The sequence below is a fragment of the Drosophila subobscura genome, chromosome J, assembly GCF_008121235.1.
Source record: "Drosophila subobscura isolate 14011-0131.10 chromosome J, UCBerk_Dsub_1.0, whole genome shotgun sequence".
NCBI lineage: Eukaryota > Metazoa > Arthropoda > Insecta > Diptera > Drosophilidae > Drosophila > Drosophila subobscura.
The window spans coordinates 15,611,048-15,637,960 of record NC_048532.1 but is presented as its reverse complement, the minus strand read 5'-3'; the positions used below and the strand labels follow the sequence as shown (position 1 = coordinate 15,637,960).

At 46.5% G+C, this 26,913-nt stretch overlaps 1 protein-coding gene across 1 annotated transcript in view; it reads left to right on the top strand.

Moving 5' to 3' along the window:
• Nucleotides 1–26,913, top strand: part of LOC117894182 (glucose transporter type 1) — a 77,655-nt gene that overhangs the window by 30,162 nt on the left and 20,580 nt on the right. Inside the window, 3 exon segments of the mRNA XM_034801087.1 lie at nt 2,906–3,104; nt 20,004–20,314; nt 25,614–25,778. Coding sequence (XP_034656978.1) covers nt 20,305–20,314; nt 25,614–25,778 — 175 coding nt within the window. The 5' untranslated portion in view covers nt 2,906–3,104; nt 20,004–20,304.

Sequence of the window (26,913 nt, the reverse complement as noted above, 5' to 3'; positions counted from 1 at the left end):
TGTCTGCCCTGCTGCAGGACATGGCCTGCCTGCCTGCCTCAATGGTAAATTAAGGCGGCTTCCGCTTTATTGGCCACCGCGTTCCCCCTGCGCCCACACATTCCGCACTCATTGTGGCTGTTAGGCCGCCCATACCCTGTTTAGTTGGGGGTATTATGAGCAGAAGGGAAGTCTCTGGGAGGGCATGATAGATGGCAGATAGTTGATAGATGATTTCAGAGCAATGGAAGCTGCTGTCTGTCATTTTTCTACAGACATTCCACAGCAAAAGAAAGCCTCTGTCTCGAATTTTAAGCTCCCAACTGAACACTGAACACCCCCTGAGTCCCTCCAGGGTATTCGCATCTTCTAAAACCAAGTCAAAGTGCCTCCTTTCATGTCCTTTCTTGTAGTTTTAGTGGCTCCTTGTTGCTGTTGCTGTCGCGGCTGTTATTGCGGCTTCATTTGGCTTTCAGGTAAATGGTCGCTTAGCGTGGCCGACGCTCTCAGCTCTGTTTTAAGTGTATTAATCCTTTTTTATAACCTTGCCGGCAATGGCCGAAAATTAAGTATACGTAGTGTGTGCCAGAGTTGTGCTTCTTGGCACAGGGAGCGTGCAAATGAGAAGTTTTCTGGCCAGCAAAATTGCATTAAAGTTGCATAAGTGCACACGGCGACGGCTCTTAATATTTAATTTGGCAAAGAGCTTTCCAAACACCAAGGATCTGCTCTGTCCCAGTGTCCCTCTATTGCATGGAGGAGTCCTGCCCCGGCGATAACGCCGCGTGACATCCCACGCTTAATATTATCACCAACCCCCCACCAGCCCCACCCCTTTTGACTGACAAAACAAAAGCGCAGCAGCAGCAGGAGCAGCAGCGGCAGGAGCAGCAGCGGCAGGACTACTGTCTCTTGCTGTGATTTTGCTCGAGGAAAATATAAATGGAAATGGAAAAATGGTGAAAAGCGCAAATGGAGATAAAAATTTGCAATGGCAAAAGCCGAAAGGAAGCGACAAAAAAATAAAACTAGAAAAAAAACAACAAAACAACAGCAGGGGCAGGGGCAGGGGTAGCAGCAGTGGCAGTGGCAGCAATGGCAGAAAAGTGCAGCAAAAGTATTTACAAAAGCGTTATCACGCTGTGACTACCCCCTGCCTCACCCCAACACTCTCTCTTCCCCTTTGAACTTTGACTCCTCTTGCAGCTAGAAGCACTCTGCACCTCTTCACCTCCCTGTGCCACTCTATGGATTGTATCTCTCTGCCCCCACTGTTCGCTGCTGCTTTCAACACGTTCCACATTGTTTATTCTTGCCTCTGGCATTCGCTTTCTCTAATTTCTGATGCGCTGCTGCTGCTGCTGCTGCTGCTGCAGTTTTTTCTCTTTAGTTAAATAAAAAGGCGCTTAAGCAGGCGATAGAGTGTAATCATGGGGCATGGGGGAGCGCATGGAGCATGGGAAATGGATTGCAGGGATATATAGCAATAAGGATGGCCATAAGGATTCGCCGTGGGGGAATTCCGGGATGGAAAATTGTAAATTAAATGTGCATTCATCCCACGGAGATGAAATCCCCCCTAAGGGATGGCAGGAAACATTCCAGAGATAGATATGGACAGATAGAAATGGAGATGGAGATGGTGCTAGAGATTGCTTCCATCAATTTGTAGGGACAGAAGTCGTGAATCCTTCGCTATGGGAACATTTCATGCTTTATCACTTCACTATTGCCCATCCGCAACAAATTATCTGCTTCTTGGACATTCGTTTCTCCCCTCCCCTTGCTGCCACTCCTCCTATTCCCCCCATTCCCCAATTCTATCTCATCTCCTATTCCATTTGCCAGCTCTTTACGAGCTCTTCTCAGTTTCCACCGCTGCTGCTGCTGCTGGCTCTCAAATTTAAAGCTCATCAACGATGGGGCGTGCGGGAGGTGGCTTTTCCCCGGAATAGTTTCGCATTTTATAACTCACTTAAAGGCGCCCGCTGCCTGCAGCCCGCAGCCTGGCAGCAGGAAGGCCAATTAAAATGGGCAGACGAGCAGCTCAGTGTAGAGCAGCGCAGCGCAGCGCAGAGCAGCAGCTGATTAACCTTGGCAGCACACACACTTACACACACAGAACACACATACTTACACGCTCTGGCAGGCAACCTGGCTGAAAGTATGCAATGACCGCGTCGCCAGGTCACGTCGTCGTCGTCGTCGTCGTCGTCGTTGTCGTCCGCTGCTGCTCTGCTGCTGCTGTTGTAATGGTAATTGTGCGAGCGAGTGCAGAAATGACGTCATGCACTCTCGTGTACAGAGTGGCCACGCCCACGTGGCAGTGCAAAAACGTTGCCACGGTAATTGTGTGCGCCGCTGCCGCTGCTGGCTGCTTGCTGCTGGCTGCTCCACGCTTCGGTGGCTGGCAATATTGTTATGACCAAAAAACCAGGTCACAAAGGGGACAATCGTCGCTGCTGCGTCCTGCTGCAAAGTTGCCCCCCAGAGATGACTCTTTCTTCATCTCTACTCAACGGTGGCTTTTCTCTCTCGCATAAAGCAATGAAGAAGTGTTTTGCTGTAGCTGACTCTCTGAATCTTCTCTCCCTCAGCAAGATCTCTCGCTTGGCGCTGCCCTTCAGCCTTTAGCTTAGGGATCAAGAATTGCTTTATACCTTTTAGATTGTTAGTTTTTGCACCATATAATCACATCTAATTCCATAAAATAGTTCTTTGAAATAGGGATAGAACTCCAACATAATTCCAAGAGGGTTTTGGATGGGAAATCCCTGCTGCTTCTGTAGCCAGTTGTTGGATTTCTCACACAGAACTTGCCCACACTCTACCCTCTATCCGTAGCTGTTCCGGCTGTCCCTTTTGCTGCTCCTTTGCTGTTTTACATTTAATATTTATGCATGTTTCCCCTCTCTCTCCGTTGCAGTTGCATGCATTGCATTGCATCGAGTGCTGGCAACCGCTGCTCAACTTGTCGACTTTCGGCCGCCTCAACCGCTGACTAGAGGCCAAAACCCGAACAGAGGAGCAGCAGCAGGCAGGAGAGAGATAGGATAGGACACGACAGGACGTGGACATGGCCAAGAGTCCTTAGCCATGGCTGTTGAATAATTAATGCAGTTTCGGTAAGTGCATTTTGAGCAATAGTTTTAGTTGCTTTTCTTTTCTTCTCTCTTACTTTTCTTTACTTTACTGCCGAGTTTTACGCGCAGTTTTACTCCGTAGTTTAGTTCGAAGTAAACTGTCAAATCGCTTCGCGTCTCATTTAAATTCAAGCAGAAAGGGGAATACCCCACCAATCCTTCTTTCTCTCTGTGTGTGTCTGCTGGAGGAGCTTAGCCTGCTGACAAATGAAGTGTTCACTGCTCTGTTGAGTCCTGATTCCTGACTGGTGTCCGCAGAGTCGAGTAGCAGTGTCCCACTTGCCTCATGCATAAACCAATATGCGACATTCCATTCGACTCTCTGTTGGCTTTCCTTTGGCTTTCTTTTCTAGCTTTCCTTGAGCAGCGTTTACGCGCCGGAAGCGGAAATTGTCCAGCGCACAAAAGCCAACAAAAATGGCAGCGTGAGGAAAGTCCAAAATGCCATGAAAGTGCGGTGTATTTTCCACTATTTCTAGAGCTTCAGGGGAGGTCCAGCCCGCTCTCCTTTCTTTGGTAACCGAAAATTAGTTTCCTGAAACTAAAGATCAAATATTTAGATACGATTTCATGGAAGAATTTTACACTTTTCCTTGGCGATCTTGCACTGGCCAGCAGGGTAAGGCAGAAGTGTATCTAAAGGTTGTCCCGGCTTCGGCCTACGTTGCCTGTAATTTATATCTACGATGTGCTCTCCTGCTGCTGCTCCTCCTCCTGCCATCTGATGCTGTTGCTGGCTTTATCTTAATGCTCTCCTGATACAACATTTTCATCGTTGTCGTTGCCTTCGTTGTCGTTCATCGTTCATCGTCGTTGCTCCTGAGCCCTGCTGCTGCTGCTGCTGGGCTCTGGGTCTTAGCTTGTTGTTGTACACGCTTATAGCCATGGCTGTGTTGCCATTGCTGTTGTGCACTGCTTATCCTTATCCACAACATCGTCTTTTGGTCGTTCTTCCACACACACACACACACTCACACACACACAGAGAGCCGTCTCCTTCGCATTCGCCTTGTCGTTTTCGTTCCTTGGCCTTCTCCTTCTTCTATGCCTTCTTCTGCTTCGTTTTTCCTTCCTCGTCCTTCGTCGTTTGTTTTGTCATTCAATTCAATGAGGCTAATGTCCGTTGAGGTCCTTCTGCTGTCTGTCTGTCTGCCCGTCTGCCCTGCCTGCCTGCCTGTGGTGTGGTGTCTGCCGTCCTGTGCCGTCCATTGCTGCTTCCATTGCTGTTGTTGAAGTGCCATTAAGTTTAGTTGTCACTTAGCCTCTTTTGCTTTTATATGCCGTCTGTCTCTCTCACCCCCCTGTAGCCCCTCTGTCCACCCCTGTCTTCCTGTCCATTGGTCCGATCTGACTCCCCCTGCCACGCCGTGTTGTTATCCTTTTGGCTTGAAGCGTCTTAAGCGCCTAATGCCCATGGCCATAAAAAGTCCAAACTAATGCTTTAAAGTGTGCCACACACACACACACACACACACATACACATTCTGCCTCTGAATTGTCATCTGTTTGGCGGGCCGCAAAATGTCTGGGGCATGCCCCAAAAGCGTACGTAGCTTTCGTATCTCTTCTTTTTTCTTTCGCTGAGGCTTTTATCGATCGTTTTGCGTGTTGTCCTTTGGCTGTTTGATTTTCAGCTTTAAGCAAAAGTCCATTGCCAGGGCGGCGTTTTACTCCTTTTTCTTCTTTTGATTTTTATACGCTTTTCGGAATCGTTTCCTCTGTGAATGGTGGCATGGGGCATGGTCTGGTGGATAGTGTCTGGAAGTGCTGGGTGGAAAATTGCGTGTTAATTTTCACACAAACCGGAGACACACAGTCGGCAGTCCGCAGTCCGCAGTCCGCAGTCCGCAGTCCGCAGTCCACAGTCCACAGTCCACGAAGTCCGAACCTCCGCAGTCGCAGGAGCTTTTCCACGTATTCTGTTTGTAGTTTTGCGGTTTTTTCTGTTCTCGTGTCTGTTGCGGCTTTTGTTTAAATATTTGCATTTTTATTGTGGCCTACAGGATACAGGACGACGACTGTTCCTGCTGCTGTTGCCTCTTTTTGCTTCATTAGCCTCGCAGTTGTCTGTTGACACGCTCCTCTGTCTTTTGGCCTTTACCCCCCACCCACACTGCCCCGCGCTGCTGCATTATCCTGAAAATTGTTGCAGCCCGAAAAGTTCATCTAAATGAAGTGCAACCCCAATTTCAATTAACTTTTGAATGAAATTTCAACGAATTGCCCCCAAAAACTTGCAACGGCAGAAAAAATGCAAAAAGTTTCCCCTGTAACTTTGTTGTTGTTGATTTTCGCTTGGTTTTTCCCTGCTTGCTGCTGCTGCTGTTGTTGTCGATGCATTTTCATTACGTTGCATATTTGTTCGACTGCCTCCTCCTCCTCTGGCTCCTCCTTCCAGCAGTTTCTTCTGCTTCATTCACTCCTTATTCTGCATGCTTTTTCCTGGTGCATGTAAACAAGCCGCGCCAATTTGTTGCCCCCCTTAACAACTGCAACAAAGGATACAAATTTTCAACTTGAAAACTTGTCAAATTCAGCAAAAACAACGACAGCAAAAGAGAGTGTAACGCAGTTGGGTCGAAGGTAGAGATACCCTGCAAAGAATTTACTATACAAAACTAAGAAAAGTTTATCTAGATTTAGAGGAAGAGATTAACAGACAGATTAAGCAACCAACCAAAGCCGAAAGTATTCCACAGTATTTATTTCTATTTTCTACTTATTCCTGCCAAAACTCCACTCACATTCGTGAGACTCTCTTCTGCTCGAAGTAGAACCAACACAAAACCGATTCAGAGTGGCAGGATATGGGTGGAAATCGGAGTGGCAGGGCATGCCACATGGATAAGAATCGTTGGGGCACGTTGGTTGGGGCATAATTTAAGCGTACACCGAAATACATTTTCCACTTTAATGGTAGGGAATGAAGTGCATTAAAAATGCAGATACAATGAACCGAAAAATGCCCGACAGGCCCCTAAAGGGAAGAAATGGCGGCATGCCAGAGGCAAAGTTTCGGGGGGCAACAAAGGCCATGTGTGGCACGTATGTATGTACATACATGTGTGTATATGTGAGCTTGCTGCAAAATGTTCAAGTTGTCAATTTATGATTATGGCACCTCATGAACCGAGCCACAAAATGTAAATTATACGCCAGCGTCAGCGTCGTCGTCGTTGCCGTTCGAAATGAAAACTCTCGTTCGAATAACAAGGAAAATTGCATGTTGCACAGAGTGTGTGTGGGGATGGCAGGGGGTTTGTCAGGAGGGGAGTGGTAACAGAGTTAGTGTGTGGCTGAGAATTTTAAAGTTGATTTTCGATTGTTGTGGCTCTCTTGATGGCTGCTCGATGAGTGCCAGCCCCGCTGCCAGTGCTCCTACTGCTGCTCCTTCTGTGGCTGCTCCTTTGCTACAGTTAACGCTTTTTAATGCCGAAATGCTCTGCTCTGCACTCTCACGAATACACTCAGTCGCTCGCTTGCTTTAGGTCGTTGTTATGTAAATGAGAATCGCGATTCCCGCTCACCCGCCATTCAATCGACAGCCACCCATCGCAGGTGCAATCAAATATTACGTACACGCTGTGCCACGCTGTGCACAATAGTTAGCAATAAAGTCGAGGCAGGAGGCGGAACAGCAGCAAGCTGCTAAAGGGGGCAGCCCCCATGGATGGGCATGGCTAGCAAACTGTCAATTTGGTCGTTGCCATTGCCTTTATTGCTTTTTACCTTATAACAACGTTAACGTTGGAGGAGAATATTGAATTACGTATGGAACGGAATGTGTGGCAAATACTCTCGTACGCAGTGAGCGAGCGAGGAGTGTGGAAAATCGAGTGGAGTGGAGTGTGTAAAGAGTGGAAAATCGAGTCTAGTGTGTTCGTGTGGGTGTGAAAAGCGAGTGGAAAGAGCAACACAAATGGGTGCAGAGTAGGTAACTGAATTCATTGAAAAATTAGATAACTGAATTTTTTAAAGAGAGTTGCCAGAGTGGGCGCCTAAAAGAAACCAAGACATCAGAGGAATGAGGAGGTATCATTGGATTCGAGATCCTATTTCTAGGACTCTGTTACATTTTTTTTGGCAGGCGGAAATGTGCTCCAAGAGAGAGCTGTTCCTCTGCTTCTATTCGTAGCAACCCAAAGCCCTCATATGCACTTCGTTTTCCGTTGTTTCTCTCACTCACTCTCTCTCTCTCTCTTTCCCGTGTGTTGAGAGTGGCATAAAATTTGATTGTGATTGAAAAGTGTAGCCTACTTTCGGGCGGGTGGGCTGGCGCATATAAAATGCATGTAATCAAGCGAAATGGCAACCCGTGCACAAATGAGATCGTCAGCAAAGGATAGGTGGAACAGTGCGCAGTGAGGTGGGAGGAACTCCTAGGGTGATGAACCACTGCATTTTGCATTTGCATTTGCAAACAACGCCTCTATTTGCCGGCACGCCCACTCCACTGATGGCCAGGGGATGTACACAAACACACACACAGACGTGGCAGGCGAACAATAATTGAAATTTGATTTGATTAGTTTTTGGATATTGAGGCGCGGTTGTTGCTGTTGTTCCTGTTGGTGTAATGGTTGTTGTTAATGTTGTTGAACATTGTTGCGGATGATATTACCATTGGGTTTTTCACCGTGGAAGCTGATTGCTAATAGAAAATTGATTTGTTTTGGGATATGGCAGCTGTTTTTTTGATGAAGTTTATTGTACAGTTGTTGAAATTATTGTGGATTGGTTAAGAATTGTTGTAGATGGAGTGGCTGTACTTGTAGGAAACTATAAATTTAGAACTACATTTTATTCTTCGCTCTGGAAGCAGTTTAAGGTTTCTATTGTTGGAATATTTGTTGATTTGTTGGTGGTACTGCACTTCGTAGCCGATTCTCAATGCAAAATTTAATTTAATTGTATATTGTATTCATTTTTCCGGCTGCTGCCCAACGACTCTTACCACAAATCCCTTTATAATTAAGTTTCTCGCCCACGAAGGGAGGCGTGGCAAGTGGGAGGGTTGAAATCCCAGCGGAAAGCAGCGGAAATGAAAAGAAAAGTCATTTAACAATATGAAAAGCAGCTCCTCGTGTCGTGGGACAGACGGGCGGGCAGGCAGACATAATTGAACTATTTGGTTTTCATAATTGAAATTTTCGCACAGACAATTCAATAATAATTAAACAGAGAATCCAGAGAAAGGAAATCACACGACAGGAGGAGGAGTAGGTGGTGGCGGAGGAGGAGGAGACGAGTCGGTGACTGCGACTCCTGCGGCACGTGAAATATTTAATTAAGTAACTTATTGCGATTATTATTTGCATTCCTTTCGTGGCATGCTGGCCGGCCGAGCGGCAAGAGATAATTCGCAGCATTTTTTGCGGCCTTTGTCCACGTCGTTGCAATTAAATAAATATTAAATATTTGCACAAATATTCCTGCACAAAAAACCCTGTGACGAAGAGAGAGTGTGTGAGAGCAGCGCGTGCAAAAACTATAATTCAATATTTCCCCCCTCGAGCAGGAGAAGCAGCAAAAGAGCTGGCGAAAAGTGGCGGCGTTCAATATTATTTCAAATATCGTATCGAGAATCGGAGAAACGGAGAATTTGCGCATATTTGTGCGCTTTAATGGGGCAGCCACTGGAACTGGCAATGGCGTTGGCACTGGGGCACACTCTGATGGCCCCCTGATGGGGGCATATTGATAAGCACTGGGGCGGATACTGGGGTTGCAAGAGCTCCGGCCACCAGTAAATGATGAAAAATGCTCTGCATTTTCCGCACCTTTTTGTGTGGCATAAAAGAAAGAGAAAGGCAGGCAAAAAATCCCAAAGGAAGCGCAAGAAATGAAAGAAGCCAACGCACAAATATTGGCTCTGGTATTTTCTGTATGAATTATGACTTCTTCCTGCCTGCCCCAACAAGAGCAGAAGCCAGAAGAGGCAGCGGGTGGAGCAGGAGGAGGCATGAAAAGAAAGGAAACTCAGTGGCGCAGATTGCAGCAAGGAGGAGGAATAGTCGAGGGGTTTTTCTTCATTTCAAGAGGGTTGATTGGATGAGTGGCGCCACAGACACCACGAAAGGTGTTTTGGACGCTAGTTGAGCAAATAGTTTTATTGAAACTGATATTAGCATATGGCCACGGCCACGGCCCCACCGAATGAGAGGAGGGCAAAGAAGGTTGAGGCTGAAGATGACTGAAAGCAGCTGAAAGATAACTGAAAGCAGATTCTGAAGTGGCTAATCAGTATGAGAGATTGGGTCTGTGGATGCCACAATTTAAAGAAGAGTTGAAGAGGCTTTTCTTTTCTTTTACTATTCCTAAAGGATTTCTGCAGATTTTTCTTTCACTTTTTTTAGCATAATGAACAAATGGAAGTGAGAACAAATTGAAGTGAGATTTTTTACCCCTGAGAGTGTTCGTTCTCTAGCCAATTATCTCTTAATATTTGTGTGCTATTCAGAGTAGATTCTTGGGAATACTCGTGGGATGCAATTAAGGAAAAGTCACAGATTGTTGAGTATCCAATTGAATGTATAAGTAGGATTAATTAAAAACACTTTCTACTATTAGTATATGTTATTAAATAACAGAAATTCCCTTTCATTTCCATAGTTATTTTAAGGATTCTTTTCTTCTCTCAGATCCCTCTTTGGAGCTCTACCAACGCCTCTGGTGGTATTCTTTCTCTATGGGTTGTCTGGGCTTCTGTTCCCAATTTTTGGTATTGCTGCTGGTTTTTCTTTTGGCACGCGTTGGCCTCTTTGTTGTTTGTTCTCCTGCTGCTGCCTCCTGCCTCTTTATTCCCCCTGTTCCTCCTGCTTTTTCTTATAGCCACTATTGTTGTTGGGTTTCTTTACGGACAACATAATAATAAGTTTTCTCGCTCTCCCTCTCTTTCTCTGTCTTTTGGTTTATGCGGACAACACTTTCAAAGGCCAAACCTGCAGCTGCTCCTCTATCCACCAGCTCCCTCCGCTTGCTCCTGTTGTTGTTCTTGTTGTGGTATTGAGCGCAAAAGTTTACAGAAGGCAAAAGGAATGGGAGAAATGCTCCAAAGCAGGAGCAGAAGGTGGAGAAGGAGGTGGAAAAATATTATGCACACGCACACAGCAGCAGCAGGCAGACACAAGGCACAACTACTGCCCCATAAATGCATATGTATTTATGTGTGTGTTCCGTATACATATGAGTGTATTTGTGCGTGTGTGTGTGCGGGACCTTCCATTCCGCTGCTGCTGCTGCTGCTGGCGCGCTCTTTATGGCAATGGCCGCGCGACGTCCAATGTTTTTTCGCCGCCGCCCCGTGTCCTTTACACACACTTTAAATTATTTATTTTTACACTTTTGTGCGCCCTGTAACACATTTTAAGATTCGCATTCGTTGCTGTGTGTGTGTGTGTGTGTGGGTGTACAATGTACATGCATATGCATATGTATATTCTTTATTTTAGTGTCTGTGTGTGTGTGTGTCTGGAATGCTCTCTTCGGGGAGTATTACGATTTAGTGAACATTTGTTGTGGGATGCTTAAAGGAAGCTTCTTTAAGCCAGCTTTCAGCTGGCGTTATGGTAGCGATTTTTGGTTCTTACATAAAATGGAACCTCTTAGATCAGTCATACGATCAGTCATACAGTCATTTCCAACAAAAGCTCAACAAGCAGCAGCCAAAACAAATGCCACCAATATCGAACTAACGATTTTATCATATATTTTTCCATCTTTTCCAACAATAACTTTTGAAAGTGTATCCAAGAAAAGTTTGCATTTATTTGCTGCTGTTGCAGCTTCACGGAGCAGCAGCAAAAGTTGCTTGGGTCCCACGGACTGCTCTTTGTATTTGCACATGTTCCACACACGCTGGCTATCTGCCGCACCCCTCCGCAGCCAACATGTATCCCCTATAGCCACACCCCGCCCCTCAAGCCTCTCACTCTTTTGGTTGCAGAAACTTGTAAATTATTTGCCTTTTGCCTTATTCCTTACACATACGCGCACAAATTGTCTTGAGTTTATGTGTTAAACTTTACATCTCATCGTGGGAGCAAGGGGGGGATGGAGGGTCGGGATGTTCTGGTGTGTTGTGTGGGCCAGTATTCGGGTCCTGCGCCTTGGCCATTGTGCGGGGGCGTCGTCATTGCGGCTGCTGCTGCTTGGGTGGAGTGGGAGTGGGGGGCAGCAGTGCCTGGTGTGGCATGTAAATGATATGTTCCCTTCGGCCACGTCCAAACGTTGGAGACGTTGCTGTCGTTGTCGTTGCCTTTTATTGCTCCAATGCTTTGTGCAGCTGTCGTGGCCGTGGAACAAATGAACGGCATAAATAATTGCAAAAGCACACACACACACACAAAGAGCTTGTGACACACACAGAAACACACATATACACAGTCTCTTGAAACAGAAATGGAAATCGGAGTATACTCCAAGGCGTATTCTTACTTAGGAAACGTTTGGGCCTCATCGTCTTCGTCGCCTCCGAACTGAGATTAATGAGCACAGAGCAAAAGCGATTTCAACTGTGCTTTTGCCTCGTTCTGGTTTTATTTCAATTTGCTGTCGAGCAAGTAGGCGGATGAGAGTGATTAAATCTTAGATAATATGAGACTATATCGAAGCCCAAGGGGAGTGTAAATGTGGACAAAGGGGAGTAAGAAAGAGCGCCTGATTTGGTATTTGATTTCCTAGAAAGATTATAATTTCCATGCAGAAATCTAAGAAAAAACTCAAAGTGCAGCTACTGAAGGGTCTTAGACCAAACATTTCTCTGACTTAAATCAAAGATTGATATTGGTCTCTCTTCGGTAGCCAAGTCAAGTGGCAAACGGCAACCGCTATCAGTAAACAAGTGTCGTATCTGCTTGTCGAAGTCTCATCACCGCAAAACACTCTTGAAGGCAAAGGCAAGGCAAGGCAGAAGGCACGCTTAGCCCCAGTAGCCCCACCAGCCTGAGATAATCGGCACTCGACACTTCTCGACACTAATTGCCGTCACACCCTCGACAGGCACTAAGCCCTCTCCACGACCTACCCCTGCCCTGCCGCACTACACCACTCAGGTGTGTCATTGTTCTTGCCCCTTGTTGAGGCCTGATAACAGGCCGCAATCGTAATCGCAATCGCAATTCGGAATCTGTTTCGGGATCGGCATCGACATCAAAATCAAAGCCCCTTGCGATGCCTCCACTGGTACGAGCTGGAGGATTCGAGTACTCGTGTATAATTGCAGATACAAATGCGATTACATTAAGTAGCTTGTCTCTCGATACATAATAAATGTGTGTGTCCATAGTACAGAAGGGGATGTTGGGGGGGAATGGAAGGCACTCTAAAGCGAAATTTGTTGCTGTGTGGTGGGTTCACCTCTTGCCCTCCCTTGCGCCCCGCAGAGGCTCTCTGTTAAATCCCAGTGTAAACCTTGCTTTTACTTTTCGTCGCTTGCCTTGTTTCACAGTGTATCCAAGTTCATTCTGTTCTCCCACTCACGGAATGTGAATGCAATCGGAGTTAAGTTAATAACATGTTGTATGCAAAGTGATGTGGAAAATGGTAGGGGAGAGTGAGAACATTCCTATCTTATCTCTCATCACTCATTAAAGTACTCTCCCTGAAAGCCTTGACTCATTTCTACATTTATTTATGGGTCTAGCTGGTAAAGAGAACCCGAGATATTTATCTGTCATTGAACCTTAAAAACCATTTTAACTATACTAGATTGAATGCCAATAAATTAGTATAATATTCAAAACATGTACATAAATGTATGTCCAAGTTATGCATACCAGAACATGTTCCACATGTTACATAAAACCATTTATTCCACAAAGAACAGCTGAAAAGAACATTCCAATTGGATATTCCCTTCCCTTCGCCGGAAAGAGTATTCCAGCTTCGCTTTGTCTTTATCCATTTCATTCTCCCCCCTACTCCTCTCTCACTCATCATCTCGTAAGCATATCAATAACAAAACTCTGGTCTGGCAGGTTTTACAGTTTAATGGCCCCCTCTCTCTCACACTCTCTCTCTCTCGCTCGCTTTAATCGCTCGCTCTCACTGGCTCTGCCCCAACTCTGCCTTGGGTTCTGCCTCACGACTTTACTTTCTGCTGCCCACAGTTCTATCGCTCGCCTCAACACCGTCAGTCGTCGTCAACCCCATCGTTGTGGTCGCGTCCGTGTTTGCCGGTACATTTGTTCGTACAAGTGTAAACGTCTTTAATTAGCTATTGTTAACGTGTTTCGTTAGTTATTTCTCTTGTCCGTTGCGTTTCGTTCCGTTCCTTCGCTATCAGTCGCGCCAGAGGTGCTAATCGCTTTACGCTCGTGTTTCTCAAGTGCAATAGTAAAGAACTTTCCGAAATACACGAGCATTACACTTCAATTTCTGGGGCTTAATCGCCTGCATCAATAAATTAATTACCGCCTCTACGGTTATCTCTACGTTCCACTTCTCCTCGAGTGTATTTAAAACATAAATTTATATAAGAGAACAACCGCCGCGTAAACAAAAAAAGGTAAGCGCAAAGCAAACAGAACTTGTGTCCCTCTTTCATTCGCACGCATTAATCTTTACCGCTGCCGCTGAGTGCTCTTTCATCGCCCCATCTCGCTCTGACGCACTTGTCAACATGACATGGCGCATCTATGGCTGGGGGGGGAGACGAGGAGGAGAGAGAGAGAGAAAGTAACAAGCGAGAGTGCGGCAAAGACGAAAGAACTTAACAAGATAAAGCAATAAACGAAAATTGCAACAAGTTTGCGCCATGATGTGTTCGACGCTTAAAAACAATTGCATTTTAAATTAATTGAAAAGAAAAACGAAAAGAAAAATCACGATGCACCAGCAGCAGCATCAGAAAAAGAAACAAGAGAACAGCAGCAGCAACACACAATGAGAGAGGAGCGACACGAGCTCAACTCAATTAAAACCTCCGCCAGCCGGCCAAACGAACAAAAAAAGATGAATTGCAAGAGAGTGCAAACACATGAGACAGCAACAACAACTACGTTGCATGTGCAAGGTATATTTGATGAGGGTGTGGTATGCAAAGATCAAGCTCTTGCTCTAGGGACCAAAATGAGCTTGCAAGTGTTGTCGATCAGCAAGTAGGCAACTATTTTAGACACCTGCGTGGTCATACCTCACCTTGTCTGATATATACCTTGTACATACCGGTACTCGTTTTTTCAATCGCTTTTTGCTCATAATTCGACAGTGATTACTATTGTGTTGTTATTCTCACTCTCTCCCCTCTCTCTCTCTCTCTCTTGTTGTTTTTCGCTGGTGCAATTTTTTTGTGATGCTGTTCTCTTTACTGCTTATTTAGCTGTGTGTGTGTGTGTGAGTGCGGGAGTGTTTATGATTTTTATGGCACTTCCACGCGACTAAGCAAACTCCATAAACATTTATAGGTAAACCTATTACGATGCACACACACACAGTACACCAATCCATATCACTTTTCACTCAACTGTATTATTTTTATGGAATCACTTGACATATGGCATGTTTGACTCTCTTTCTCTCTGTTTTCATATTTAATGCATAATGAAATTGAAATTTTAGTTGATGTGAAATTGGAATTGAGAGCGGAAATTGTGCAGTTAGAATTTCATGTGACTCCTCAAAGATTACCACCAGCCACTGGCACAGAGCAGCAAAGCGAGCGCCGGTTGGCTTGACAACGTTTCCCCCAGTTTGGCCAAAAACCCATTCAAATATTCCCTCTATCCATCAGTGCAATGTTCCTGCTTATGGCACCTGGCAACACACCTGCCTCTCTCTCTCTGACTCTGCCTATTTCTCGAAACATCGAATCATCAAAATTGCATTGAAAGTATTTCAACTTTTGCTCAACAGCAAAAAGGCGCAGAGAGAGGGAGGCAGGTAGCTAGAGGAAAGCCTTGTCCGGGACTTGGTGTTAGTTTGCTGCCAACTGCAGAGCGAGAGCGGAAAGTGGGCGCTCTTAAAAATTCATGAGTGCGAAAAGCCACAGCACAAAGTGTGGGTGAAAGAGCAGCTGAAAGGAAGAGCCAAAGTTTCGACAAGCAAACAAAAATCATAACGGAAGGATTCCCAGGCCTGTGCTGCCTCCCACCCTCCTCTTACTCTTTTCCTCTTGCTCTCCTTTCGCCTTTATGGAATGACCATCATAGAAATGAATGTTTATTGAAAGACAATGTCATGGCAGCAGTGGAAGGAGAAGTGGGGAGCGGAGAGCCGGAAAAAGCAACGGAACTCGCGACCAGAGGAACCTCAGGAATGGCATGAAATGTGAGTGCTGGTCCCCTCGCTGATATGCATAGGCTGGGACTGGGACTGGGTCTGGGATTGGGGCTGAGGCCAGGCTGCCTGTCACTACAGTGGAGTCTCCTCTATATAATGAAAGAACTTAATCTATGCAGAAACCACAGAGAGAGGAGTCCGATGGTTGCAATTCCCTGATGATTTCCACTGTAGGCAAATCCGAGTGATTGGACAGCGGCTACCTGGGTTCCCCCTCAAACAACAAAACTGCAGTGCAAGAAAACAACTGCAGAATACCAATACGAAAGAGGATGAGTCAGAGTGAGAGTGAGAGAGGAGTCTGGGCGGAAGAGAGAGACTTTTGCTTTTCATTCATACGAAATTACCTGCGGCCAAGAGCTTAATGCCAGTTGGACTGCAAAATCCACTTAGGAAGTTGATACAATCAGTTTTACCTCTCTCTCTCTCACACTCGCTCACCCAACTCATAGAGAGCGAGGAAGAGTGTGCCTGCCCCCTCCCCTGTGTGGCCTGCATGGGCTGTGGCATGTGGCATGCGGTTCTGTGGATGGATCCCAATGGTAGGTCTGGGATGTGGATGTGTGGCCTCTAGGATGGATTCATTAAAACGAATTGCAAGTTTTACGTTACGGTACGGTACGGCCTCTCGGCCATAGGAGGCAGCAGTGGAGTTGCTTCCTGCATATGCAGCTCCCTCGCTGACTCACTCTCCCCTCACATATCTCTCTCTTTCTGTTTCTGTGTTTTTGGTGCAAGTTGTGTTTTTGGGGTTTTGTTTTGGGAACTCATTGACGTGCAACATATACGAGTATAGGATAAGGGGTATGGGGGGTAAACCAAAGGCTGCTTCAGCTCCTACTACTGCGGTGGCTGTTGCTGCCTCTGGGGTTCTCTCTAGGTTTTGTTTTGTGCCGCAAAGTATGCAACGGCTGCTGCTGTTGGTTGCATGTGCAACACCAAAACCCAACTCCTTCCCCAGAGGGTAACAAATGAAATTTTCGGTCAGGGCTTTGCCGTATTTTCGGGTTTTTCCATCCTCAAACATTTTGCCACAAGTGGAAAATGCATTAAAAATTGCAAATGAACTGGAGAATAGCCCGTGCCAGGGTTGCAACATTGCTGCTGCTCCAACTGATGATGATCACCCCCTAAAAGCTTGCACCCTAATTAGTGGAAATAGTTTCCCCCCACATACTCGCACACACATTCCACTTGAAGTTTCATTTCCATTTGCATTCGTAAATCCTAGAATTTGAGCTACGTTCTGTGTTAATTATTTATGCTTTATATTTAAATGCAGAGATTAGATGGGTGGGAAAACCAGGCAACATCTTCATCTATCTGAAAGGGAGAAGAGACCTTTGAGGCTTCGCTTCAGTTTGAAGTGGAGGCAGGAGATGGGACCTATACTTCCGCATTGGGAAAAAGGCATAAAGCATATCCATATGTATGCGTACAACCCACAGATTCAAAGGCAGAGTCGTAGGCAGAGGCAGAGGCAGAGTCAGAGACACACACAGAAATAGACACGGGCTGAGGGTGGGAGCTGGGCGGCATGGGCATAGGCATACCATATCCACAGACAAACAAAACCTAGAGAGATTGGAGCGGAGTGGAATGGAAAGGAGTGGAGTGGAGTGCAAACGAAAGCCCAAGTCTCGCCGGCGACTCAACTCGACTCGAACTCCGTGTGTGTAGTCCGTGTCCGTGTAACATGTTAATGAACTGCAGGAACGGAACGGAACGGAGGAGCCAACTCTGGTGTTTGCACAGAACTTAGTGTAATGTAATCCCCAGGATCCAGGACGAAGGACCCCACACACACACACGAACACAAAGACACACCGCTGCGACTCCTTCTGCCTTCTGCCTCCTGCCTCCTGAATGTGTCGAATGTTACGCCAAGGAGTAACTTTGACATTTACCCATTCAAGGCGGCTTATGAGTGCCACAACACAGAGGGCGGGGGCAGAGAGAGGATGATGTGTGGCAAGTGGCATGTGGCATGTAGGGGATGCTGTGATAGAAATTGCCTTATGGGCTATAGCCATAGCCCTGGCCACAAAACTGCGAGCCAAAGTGTGACACTGGGCGACACGGAACGTGGGGAGGGCAGGGATCGAGGGAGTGCCAGAAGGTTGCATAGAAAAAGAGTTTTCATGCGAGGATTTTCAGCTGCTGCTGCTGTTGTGGTAGAAGGGAGAGAGAGAGGCAGTGGGCGGGGTGAAGGTGGAGTGCCTTTCCATAGAAGAACTTGCATCATGAGGTGGAAAATTAAATTGCATTTAAGGCAATTGACAGACCAAGAGGAGACCAGCCCCAGCAGCTGCAACGCATCCAGATCGTGTGTGTGATGAACGGATGAGGCAGGCAGGCTTGCCCCTGCACCTGCCCCTCCCTCTCTACCGTTGCAGCATAAAGTGGAGAGAATATTCCATAGAGAAAGGAACCTTAAAGACTTTTCGAGTCTGTGCGGTTTTGTACCCCTTTTGTGGCATGAGGTGGAGTGGGTGGCATGCAACATGAATGCATGAATAATTATTCATATTTTGTTGGCCAAAAAGTTGTGTGGGAGAGCGAGAGAAATGGTAGGAGGAGGAGGAGGAGAACAAGACAAGAGACAAGAGTCCAGGGCCACTTGCTGCACTTGCACTTTGCACTGCTGCAGTGGGGGTGGCTGGAGGTGTGGGAGTGTGGGAGTTGGAGTGGCAGTGTCAGTGTCGTATTAATTTAGTCAAGTTGCCACTTAAATTGTGGCACGACAACTGCCACAGGAGGCAGGGGAGTGGAAAGTAAGAGAGAGAGAGGAGAATGCAGAATGGATGACGAAGTGACGTTAAATGTGCAAAACTGGCAATGGTGCTGCATTCGTGTGTCTCTTCCTGTCACTCTCTCTGTCTCACTTTCTCTCTCCCTCTCTCTTGCTGAAATTTGCATAAGATTTGCATTGCTATTAAGTTTTTGCGGCTAAAATGTCACTGACTTTTTGTCAGCCGCCTGCCTGTGTCGGTCTGTGCCGTGCCCCAAAAGTTTACCCAGCCAGCAAGGGAGAGAGGCGCTGAAAGATGCCCCGTAATGATTACAAATTGTGGGGCAGGCAGTGTGGCAGTGGTTGTAATTTTAATAACGCTCAACAAAATGTAATAAATAAGCAACAAAAGGGATCTAAAAGCGGCTTTAATGCATTTGCTGCTGCGATTAATATTAATTTGAATGCAGTGCAGCGCAGCTCGAGGCGGATGCAACGATGCAGATCCCTTAGATGAAGATGAAGTTGAGGCTGTAGTTGATGCTGTGGCAGTGGCTGCGGCTGTGGCACACTGCTGACGCAGGCTGATGGAAACGGATAAAGACGCGCGAGCGAGGACAATGCCGAAGTGGGAGAGGGGGAGCGGGTGGAGGCAATGCCACCACATTATGCGCATCATTAGCCCCATTTCTGCAGCAGTTGAGACACTGAGAGAAATAGAGAAAGAGAGAGAGAGAGAGAAATTATGGGAATCCACAGTCCCACCCTGTTGCTGCATTCACTCTTCATTCCTCAACCAATTTTCCAGTTCATTTCCACGCGGAGAAGCATTTTCTTTGCATTCCGCCTGCATGCCAGTCTTCAGATCCGCAGCTGCCTCTGCTTGATGTTGCCATCAGATGATAATCAGATTCTAATTGGTATCCATGACTGTGGCATGCCCCCCAATTTGATATTCTAGCTTTCGACTTGTACACTTTCCGGGGGATATTTCCTCTCACAAATATTAGATATTTCCCCCACACCCACACACACGCATTTTCCCTAGATTTTAGCCACATTTGCATATTCATTTCCATCAGAGGAGAAGCCGCAGGCGGAGGGCGAGATGGGGGAAAGTGCCGCAGGAGGAAGAGCCGCATCATTATCAGTAGCGTGTGTGGCATGGAAACTATCAAATTCATGGAGTAATTAACGAAACTATGAAAGGGATGGAAGCCAAGGAATGAAGGGATGGAAGGGATGAATGATGGAAGGATGAAGGATAGATGGTTGATAGATGAATGTTCAGTGCCAGGGGAAAGGGTTGTGGCCTTCGAATCTGACTTTTTGGGGGTACATTTCGGTGGCGTCCCTAAAAATAGAATTTAATTTGACTTTTAGCAGCAGTTTTCGGGGGCAGCAGCAGCAGCCGCCATACACCTGTCTGTGGGCACAGGGGAGACACTCACTGGCAGACAGTAGAAGGGAGAGAGACAGTAAACGATGTAACGATGATCTGCTGCAAAGCGTCTAAAGTTAATGTTGAAATCCACATAAAGTTTTGCTCAGTGGAGCAGAGTTTAAAGTGCGATTAAAACCACAGCCAAAGAGAGAGCAGAGAAACGAGACGATAACCGAGGGAGAGATGGGGAAAAGAAAAGCTAATGGAAGCAAGCGATTAGTGGCTGACTAATCGGATATATTAACTTTAAAAACACAGTAAAACTTTAAAGGGGAGACCGAACACCCTTGCAGGGCGGCGGGACAACACAAAGGATTCACTTTTGACTCCACTTTTCCACTCGGAGTCTGCTGCCACTTTTACCTTCTGCTTTGCCTCAGAATCTACTTTTATTCTACGAGTTTTCTCCTTTTTCTTCTCTTTGCAGTTCCCTCTGCCCTCTCCACACACCCACCCACCTGGTGGCTGCACGCTGCACGGTCCACGGTGCAACGGCAAACGGAAAAACTAATTTATGGCATTAAAAATGAATATTTTCTAGCAGTTTTTAACATTTGCCACAACTGCTGCTAGAGAGAGAGAGAGGCGAGAGGCAAGAGGAGCCTTGCAACTAGTAGAAGGAACCTGCCACATCAGCAGCAGCAGCAACAGCAAACAGCAACTGCATCTGAGTCGGAGGATAACGCAAGGATAATTCGCCATCTCATTGCCCGCGAAATGGATTTCCTATGGATAAACGTAAGTCTCTTCCATTTCCTTTCTTTTACTGCCCCACCAAAAATATATTATATCATTTTAAGTGCCACACTCATCACTCTTAATGTTGCATATGCCGCATGTTGCGTATGCGTCTGGGTAATATTTCATGCATTAAGTTTATCGGTTCGTTTCGTGTGGGGAAAAGTGATTTTAATCATGTGAAAAATGTGAGATCGTTAAAGAAGTTCACGGGGAATGCATTGATGGATTGCCTGCTGCATGTTGCAGCTTGACTTTGCGGCTGGCAATCATATTAATCATACGCCCCATGAACTGGGAACCTTGGTGCAAAGGTGGAAAGGCATGCAGCATGTGGCATGTGGCGCAAATGTGTGGACAAATAAACACAGGCGATAATCTACGAGGCAAACTTTGGGCCAGCAGCAAGCGAAGGGAGGCGAGAATGTAGGAGAAGCCTCCATAGAAGGAGGAGCAGAGCTGCGAGGGCGGTGATGGAGGAGGGGCTGACGCAAGTGTTGTCTTAACAGCTGCCCCGCATTGTCAATACTCTCTGGGCAGGAAGGGAGAAAGCTGAGAATAGACACATTCCCCAGACGATAGGAGTGGCCACGGTGGGACGACTCTCATGTAGAACTCAAGGGCATAAAGCCTATTCTGAGTGAAAATTCCATCAATTTAGGGAAGTATTCAAGTTATAGAAAGAGTTAAAGATGTGAAATTTCATATTCGATCTGCCAGTGGGTTCAAAATTAGCCAACGTTGAATTTCCAGGGTTTTCCGCTAGATTTCTATACACCAATTGTGGACAGTTTCAAGCGGTTTGTGCCCCACTGTCTGTTTCCCAGCGGCAACCCTTCTGGGAGTTTCATTCGGGTGTCTATCACTTTTGGGGCTCTATCCAGAGCAGAGGCTGCTGCCTCTAATGCTTCTATTGGTGTTGCCTCTGTTGTGGCATGCTGTTGCTACTGAGATGAGAGCTGATTGTCAAGTGCTTGCCCCAGACACATGGCTTATCCACACAGAGCAGTGCAGAGCCCAGCAGTCTCTCAATATTTGGTTGAATGTTTCGAGTTGAGCAAACCTGAAGAAACAGGAAGGAAGTGAGGAGAGTCTTAGGTGGAGAGGGAATAGGCCACACAATGCACATGCTGCACATATTCAAGTATTCAAGTGCATTTAAGCAGCAATAATAATCTGCGGTGAGCAGAGACAAAAGCCTATTAATGAACATGCAACAACAAAAGCAACAGAAACAGCAGCAGCAGCAGAAGCAGGAGATGCTGCAATAAAGGTGTATCTGTGTGTGTGTGTGTGTTTGAGGTTTAATATCAATCAATGTGTGTGTGTGTGTGTGTGTGTGTGTGTGTGGGTGCGTGCGAGTGGCTGAGTCTTTTATTTCATTTAATCAATCATTTAATCATTGTATAAAGCATTTAGTTTAAGACAAAAGCCTCTTTTAAATGACCGCATTAAAAGGCTTTTCATCAGCGGAAAATCGTGTGGGTGGAATGCACATGCCCGAAGAGTGAGTGAGAGAGGAAAATACCACAGAAAGCGCATTGTTTTCCCCCCTGCTTCTCCTACCAACAGCCATCCCTTTGCCCCCTTGTCTTTTGCGGTTAATTGAATTTTAAATTTGATTCCCATTCTTCGAGGACACGACGTGACATCAAGGACTCTTCTGATTAGGCGGGCGGTGGGTCGGTCGGCCCCTCATGAATTAATAAGTTTTCAATTTTCCCCCGACGATGATTTGATTTCGCTGTCGAGACAAAAGAAAAATGGAAAATGCCAAAGGAAAACGGCCGTCAATCGGAGCCAAAATGAAGTCTGGGGATTGCATAATGTTGCTGCCTCTTAGGGAACTGTGTGTGGGGGTGTATGGTGCATGCAACCGCAACCATGCACAAGATTGGAGGCCACTTTTCATAACTTTGTGCCCCCCAGAATAAGAAGCAGCAGCAGCAGCACGAGGCAAAACTTTTTTTTGTAGTTTGTCAATGGCCGAGAAGGAGCCTCAAAGTCAGAGAGGGAGAGAGAGCGCCTTGCAACACACATACGCAGACAGTGCCACATGTGAATAAACTGCTCAATGCACTTGCCACACACAGACATTGCCACATGGCTGACTGCTTGCGTCATCAGCAGCAGCAGCAACATCGTCAGTGTGGAGTCCATCTCGCTCCATCTCTCAGGCCTTCATTCATTCAGCCTTGGCATGCAGTCAAAACGCAGCAGCAGCAACTGCCCCCTTGGCCCCAGCAACGATTTTTCTATGTCAGGAGCAGAAATAGGGAGTGGTGATGGGGCAGGGACACGGGGCAGCATTTGAGTACAGAAGCAGCAGCAGAAGCAGACCGACCACCAGCCAGACCACGAGACAAGCGACAAGAGACAGGGCCAAAGCCAAACGAAGCATCCGAGCGGATGCAACGGCTGCCCCCCAGACGCAATTGTGGCGCAAGGTACATGTCGATGGAAGGGTAGAGACTGCTGAAACTTTGGGGAAAAAACTTTGTGGGGATATTTTTAGCAAATTTATGAAGATACTTCTTAATGGAGGAACACATTTCTATCAAAGAAAAAACTTTAAAAATGTTTAAAACATGGTTGAAGATGCCTAAAAGCTGTTCCGTGGATATGCTTTATTAAAGCAATCCCCAAAGATAGTAATTCTCCAAACAGGAGGTGCCTATGTGTCTTACCCTTCATTGAATCTACCTTTCGCTGTGGACAGAGGCCAGTGGGGAGATGTCATCAACTTTAGTTTGGCCTCTTCCCTTGTCCTCCTACTTCCATGCACTTCCCTTCACTTTTCTCCCCAACCACTTGGCTCCCCTGCTGCTATTCCTTCTACTTCACTCCCCTTCCCCCCGCTGCTGCTGCTGCTGCAAAGGCAAACAAAAAGCTTAACCTCAGCACAAATTTAAGCAAATATTTGCTGCCAAAGCCTCTGCATCCTGCATCTCTTGCATCTCCTCCTCCTGTCTCTTGCTGTCTGTCCTTCTACTTCGACTCCCCCTCCTCGTCCTCAACCTCTTCCGAAGGCAACTTCATGTCGTCGTCGTCCATCCTCATTGATGCAATTGAAGCCGGAAGCAGTTTATTTTTATCATCCTCCTCCTGCTCCGCTTTTGCTGCTGCTGCGGCGTCAGCAATCCTCCAGCCAAAAGCAGGTGTAAGAGTAGGGGCCATGGACAGGCCACATGGGCCAGGAGTAGGAGGCAGCTGCTGCTCCCCATTTTACACGGTAGAAAAATGGAGGATGGACACCCATTCCACAGAGAGAGAGAGCGAAGCGGGGCATCCCTCAGAGCGAAGAAAGTGGCATTCATGGGCTGATGGGGCGCATGATGCATGCACGGATTTTAATCGCTTAAATGCCAAAAGGGAAATGCCCTTTACAGTGGGGCGCTAGGGATCTGCAGGGGTATTCCGTACGTACATAGGAGCAGCAGCAGCAGCAGCAGCCGCAGAACTAATGATGCGAAAAATGTTTACAAATCATTTTGTCAATATACTCGGTGCGAGTGCAGACGATGAGAATCCACCAGGGAGAGAGGACAGAGAACGACCCACAGGGCTGCGGATGTGGATGCGGATGATGATGAGGCTCTGCACCGACGAGGATACACTCGCAGGATGTAGGGATGTGGCTGTAAATGTGGCCAAGGGATGTGCCTATGGAGTGAGAGGATCCACATTCACCTTCTCCGCCTCCATCCCCTCTTTGTCGTGGCAGAGAAGAGGCCCATAATTTGCCATCACATTTCTTGCATTCATCGACAGGTCGGGTGGCGCACTTGGGGGGTGGCAAGGCAAGGCGGCCATGAAAAGGTCATTAGTGTATGCGTGTATGCACACACACACACACACACACACACACACACACACACACACACACACACACACACTGGCACACACACTCACACTCTGTGGCTGTGTCTGTGTGACACAAATGGCCATTCAATGGGAAGCCACAAGAAAAAGAGTGGGAGAATAGAGTGAAAGAGTACAAGAGGGGAGGGAAGTGGGGGAAGGGATGTACCAATAGCCGAAAGCCAAAGCCATAACAGAGCGCCTCCTCCTGCTGCCACCTTGGCACATGCTTGTTTTTTCCACAACATTAACGCAAATTGCAAATAATAAAAATTCAAAATATCCCCGCCCCCTTCCTGAAACGGTTGAACGGTAAAAAAAAGGCAGCTGCTGCTGCTGCTGCCGCTGCACGTGTGTTGGTGTTAGTGGCAGCAGGAGGAAAGAGGGAGCAAACCACAAGAACGGGAATGAAGGAACGGTGGAAAGGAGTAGCCAGCCATTGGGGCACGGAGCACACATTTATCGCACAGCCAGCGAGGCATTTTTTTAAGGATGTACCCAAAAGGATACAGGCGGGTGGGCAAATGGGTGGGCAAATGGAAGGAAAATGGCATCACATATGAGGTTTCCCTTCGATTGCCCGTGCCTTTTATTGAGCTTTGATTGATCCTCCCTCTTTTACTGTAATGGAAGCTCACCTTTTGCACCTTGTGCTGCATGTTGTAGCATGCACCGTGCCACAACTGGGTGCATAGCGGAATAGCTTAAAGACTTGCGGTTCTTCCGCTGCTGCTGCTGCTGCTGCTGCTGTGGTGCCTCCTTTCGAATCAAAATGGAAATCTATTTTATTCAGAGGCACGCACCACATACACGTACATATACATGCATATATGCATACATGTGTGTGAGTGTGTGTGTGTGTATGCTTGGGTTTTCCTTTTCGCCTGGGCTTTGCTTCATTTTTTTACAGAGTTTTCTCCAGGTTTTTCTCTACTTCTCTCGCTCTCTTGCTGTCTCTCTCTCTCTCTCTCTCTCTCTTCTTACTGTGTGTTTGTCGAGGCGTTGCTTTTGCGTATGCAGCGATGCATGCAACGCCCATCCTTGGACACGGGACCCAACCACAAGCCCCAGCACCAGCACCAGCACCAGACCCAACCCTCACCCTTTTGGCATACAATTTATGTGCGAAATATGGCGCCCGCACTGCCACACATACCTTTTTACCATTTGCCTTTGCTGTTGCCTTTGCCTTACCCCTTCTCTTGCCCCTTTTGCACACTCCATTCTGCCCTGTCCCGTTTGCCGGAATTAAAAGCTTTTCCATGCTCCATGCTCCTTGCGGTCCCTTCTGGGGGAACGGCAATCCCAACCCCAAACGCATAATAAACCATAGTTTTTAAGCATCTCCAAAGACCAACACACATCTCTCTCGCTCTCTCTGTAACATTTCTTTCTCTTTCTGTACTAACGATAATTCTCTCTCTTCTCCGTCGAAAAGCCTGCCAGATCAATGACATGGCGACCATTGGTGACATATCATCGATGATAATCTCACCGCCGACGTCTTCCATTTCGAACGATCAAGATCCGTTTGGACAGCTGCCACCGCTACCACCGCCACTGCGTTCCACCCAAGTGCTGCAGCCATTGAGCGTATTTCCAGGTGTGCTAACTGCCTGCCCTCTGCCACAGAATGTTGCATATTCCGATATATATTTGTTGTTGTTGTTCTTGTCGTTATTTGCCTGCCGTTTCTTTCGTTTCGATTTACGTATTTTATTCCATTTGGTTTTGTTGGTTTCCCTTTATTTGTGTAGAGATTTTTGTGCCCCATTATAAAGTTTGTGTTGCATGCACCAGTTTGTTGCTGCTGCTGCTGCTGCTGCACTTACGGACTCTGATTTTATTTGTTGCTTTACCTGGCTGTATCTATCATTTCCGTTGCCATTTTCAAACCCCATTTTTCCAATTGATTGCAACTTTAATTGGTGTGTAGATTGGGGCTACTCGATTCGATTGCCCTTTTGTATTGGATTTTAGTTGTATTTCTGGTTTTATTTTTAGTTTCTTTCTCTATAAAACCCCTCATTGCACACTGCTACACCTACCTGAACTATGAGCCACCGACACACACACACACACACACACTGCTACACTCCACCTACACTTATCGTACACTCGCCCAACAGTCGTACGTCGTACTTGTACGTTTGTTGCATTTGAAGCCCATTTCCATTCATTTAGCTAAATTTAACATTAAATTCCTTCAACATTCCTCCCAAAAACTCAAATATTTGAGCAATTTTCATTAGGTTGAAGTACTTTTTTCAAATTTCAACCATTAAATCAGTGATTTTTGTTGGTATTTCATCGTAACAATATTCCCCATCTCTGCTGGCGCTTGGCAATCGTTGCTACCAGTGGAAGCCCCTCTGTAGACCCCTCATCGGTCGAACACACACCTGAAACACAGAACCCACAGCTACACTCGTCTCGTACTACACAACGTGCATACCCATTCCCCTCGTACACTTTATTGAGTCTTCTCCCCCTCGTCTAACTTTTATGCAAACATCAGCAGAAGCACCACTCATTCAGTCAGTCAGCCAGTCAGTCTGTCAGTCAGTCAGTCTTTCAGTCTTTCACTTAAACAATCAATCAATCAGACAAATATCTCTATCGTTCCTTCACATTTCAAATCAACTCTTTCTATCTTTTTTTCTCGCTCTTTCTACATCTCTCTCTCTCTGTCTCTATGTATCTACTATAAAAATTGTATATACTTGCCTGATGTTTGT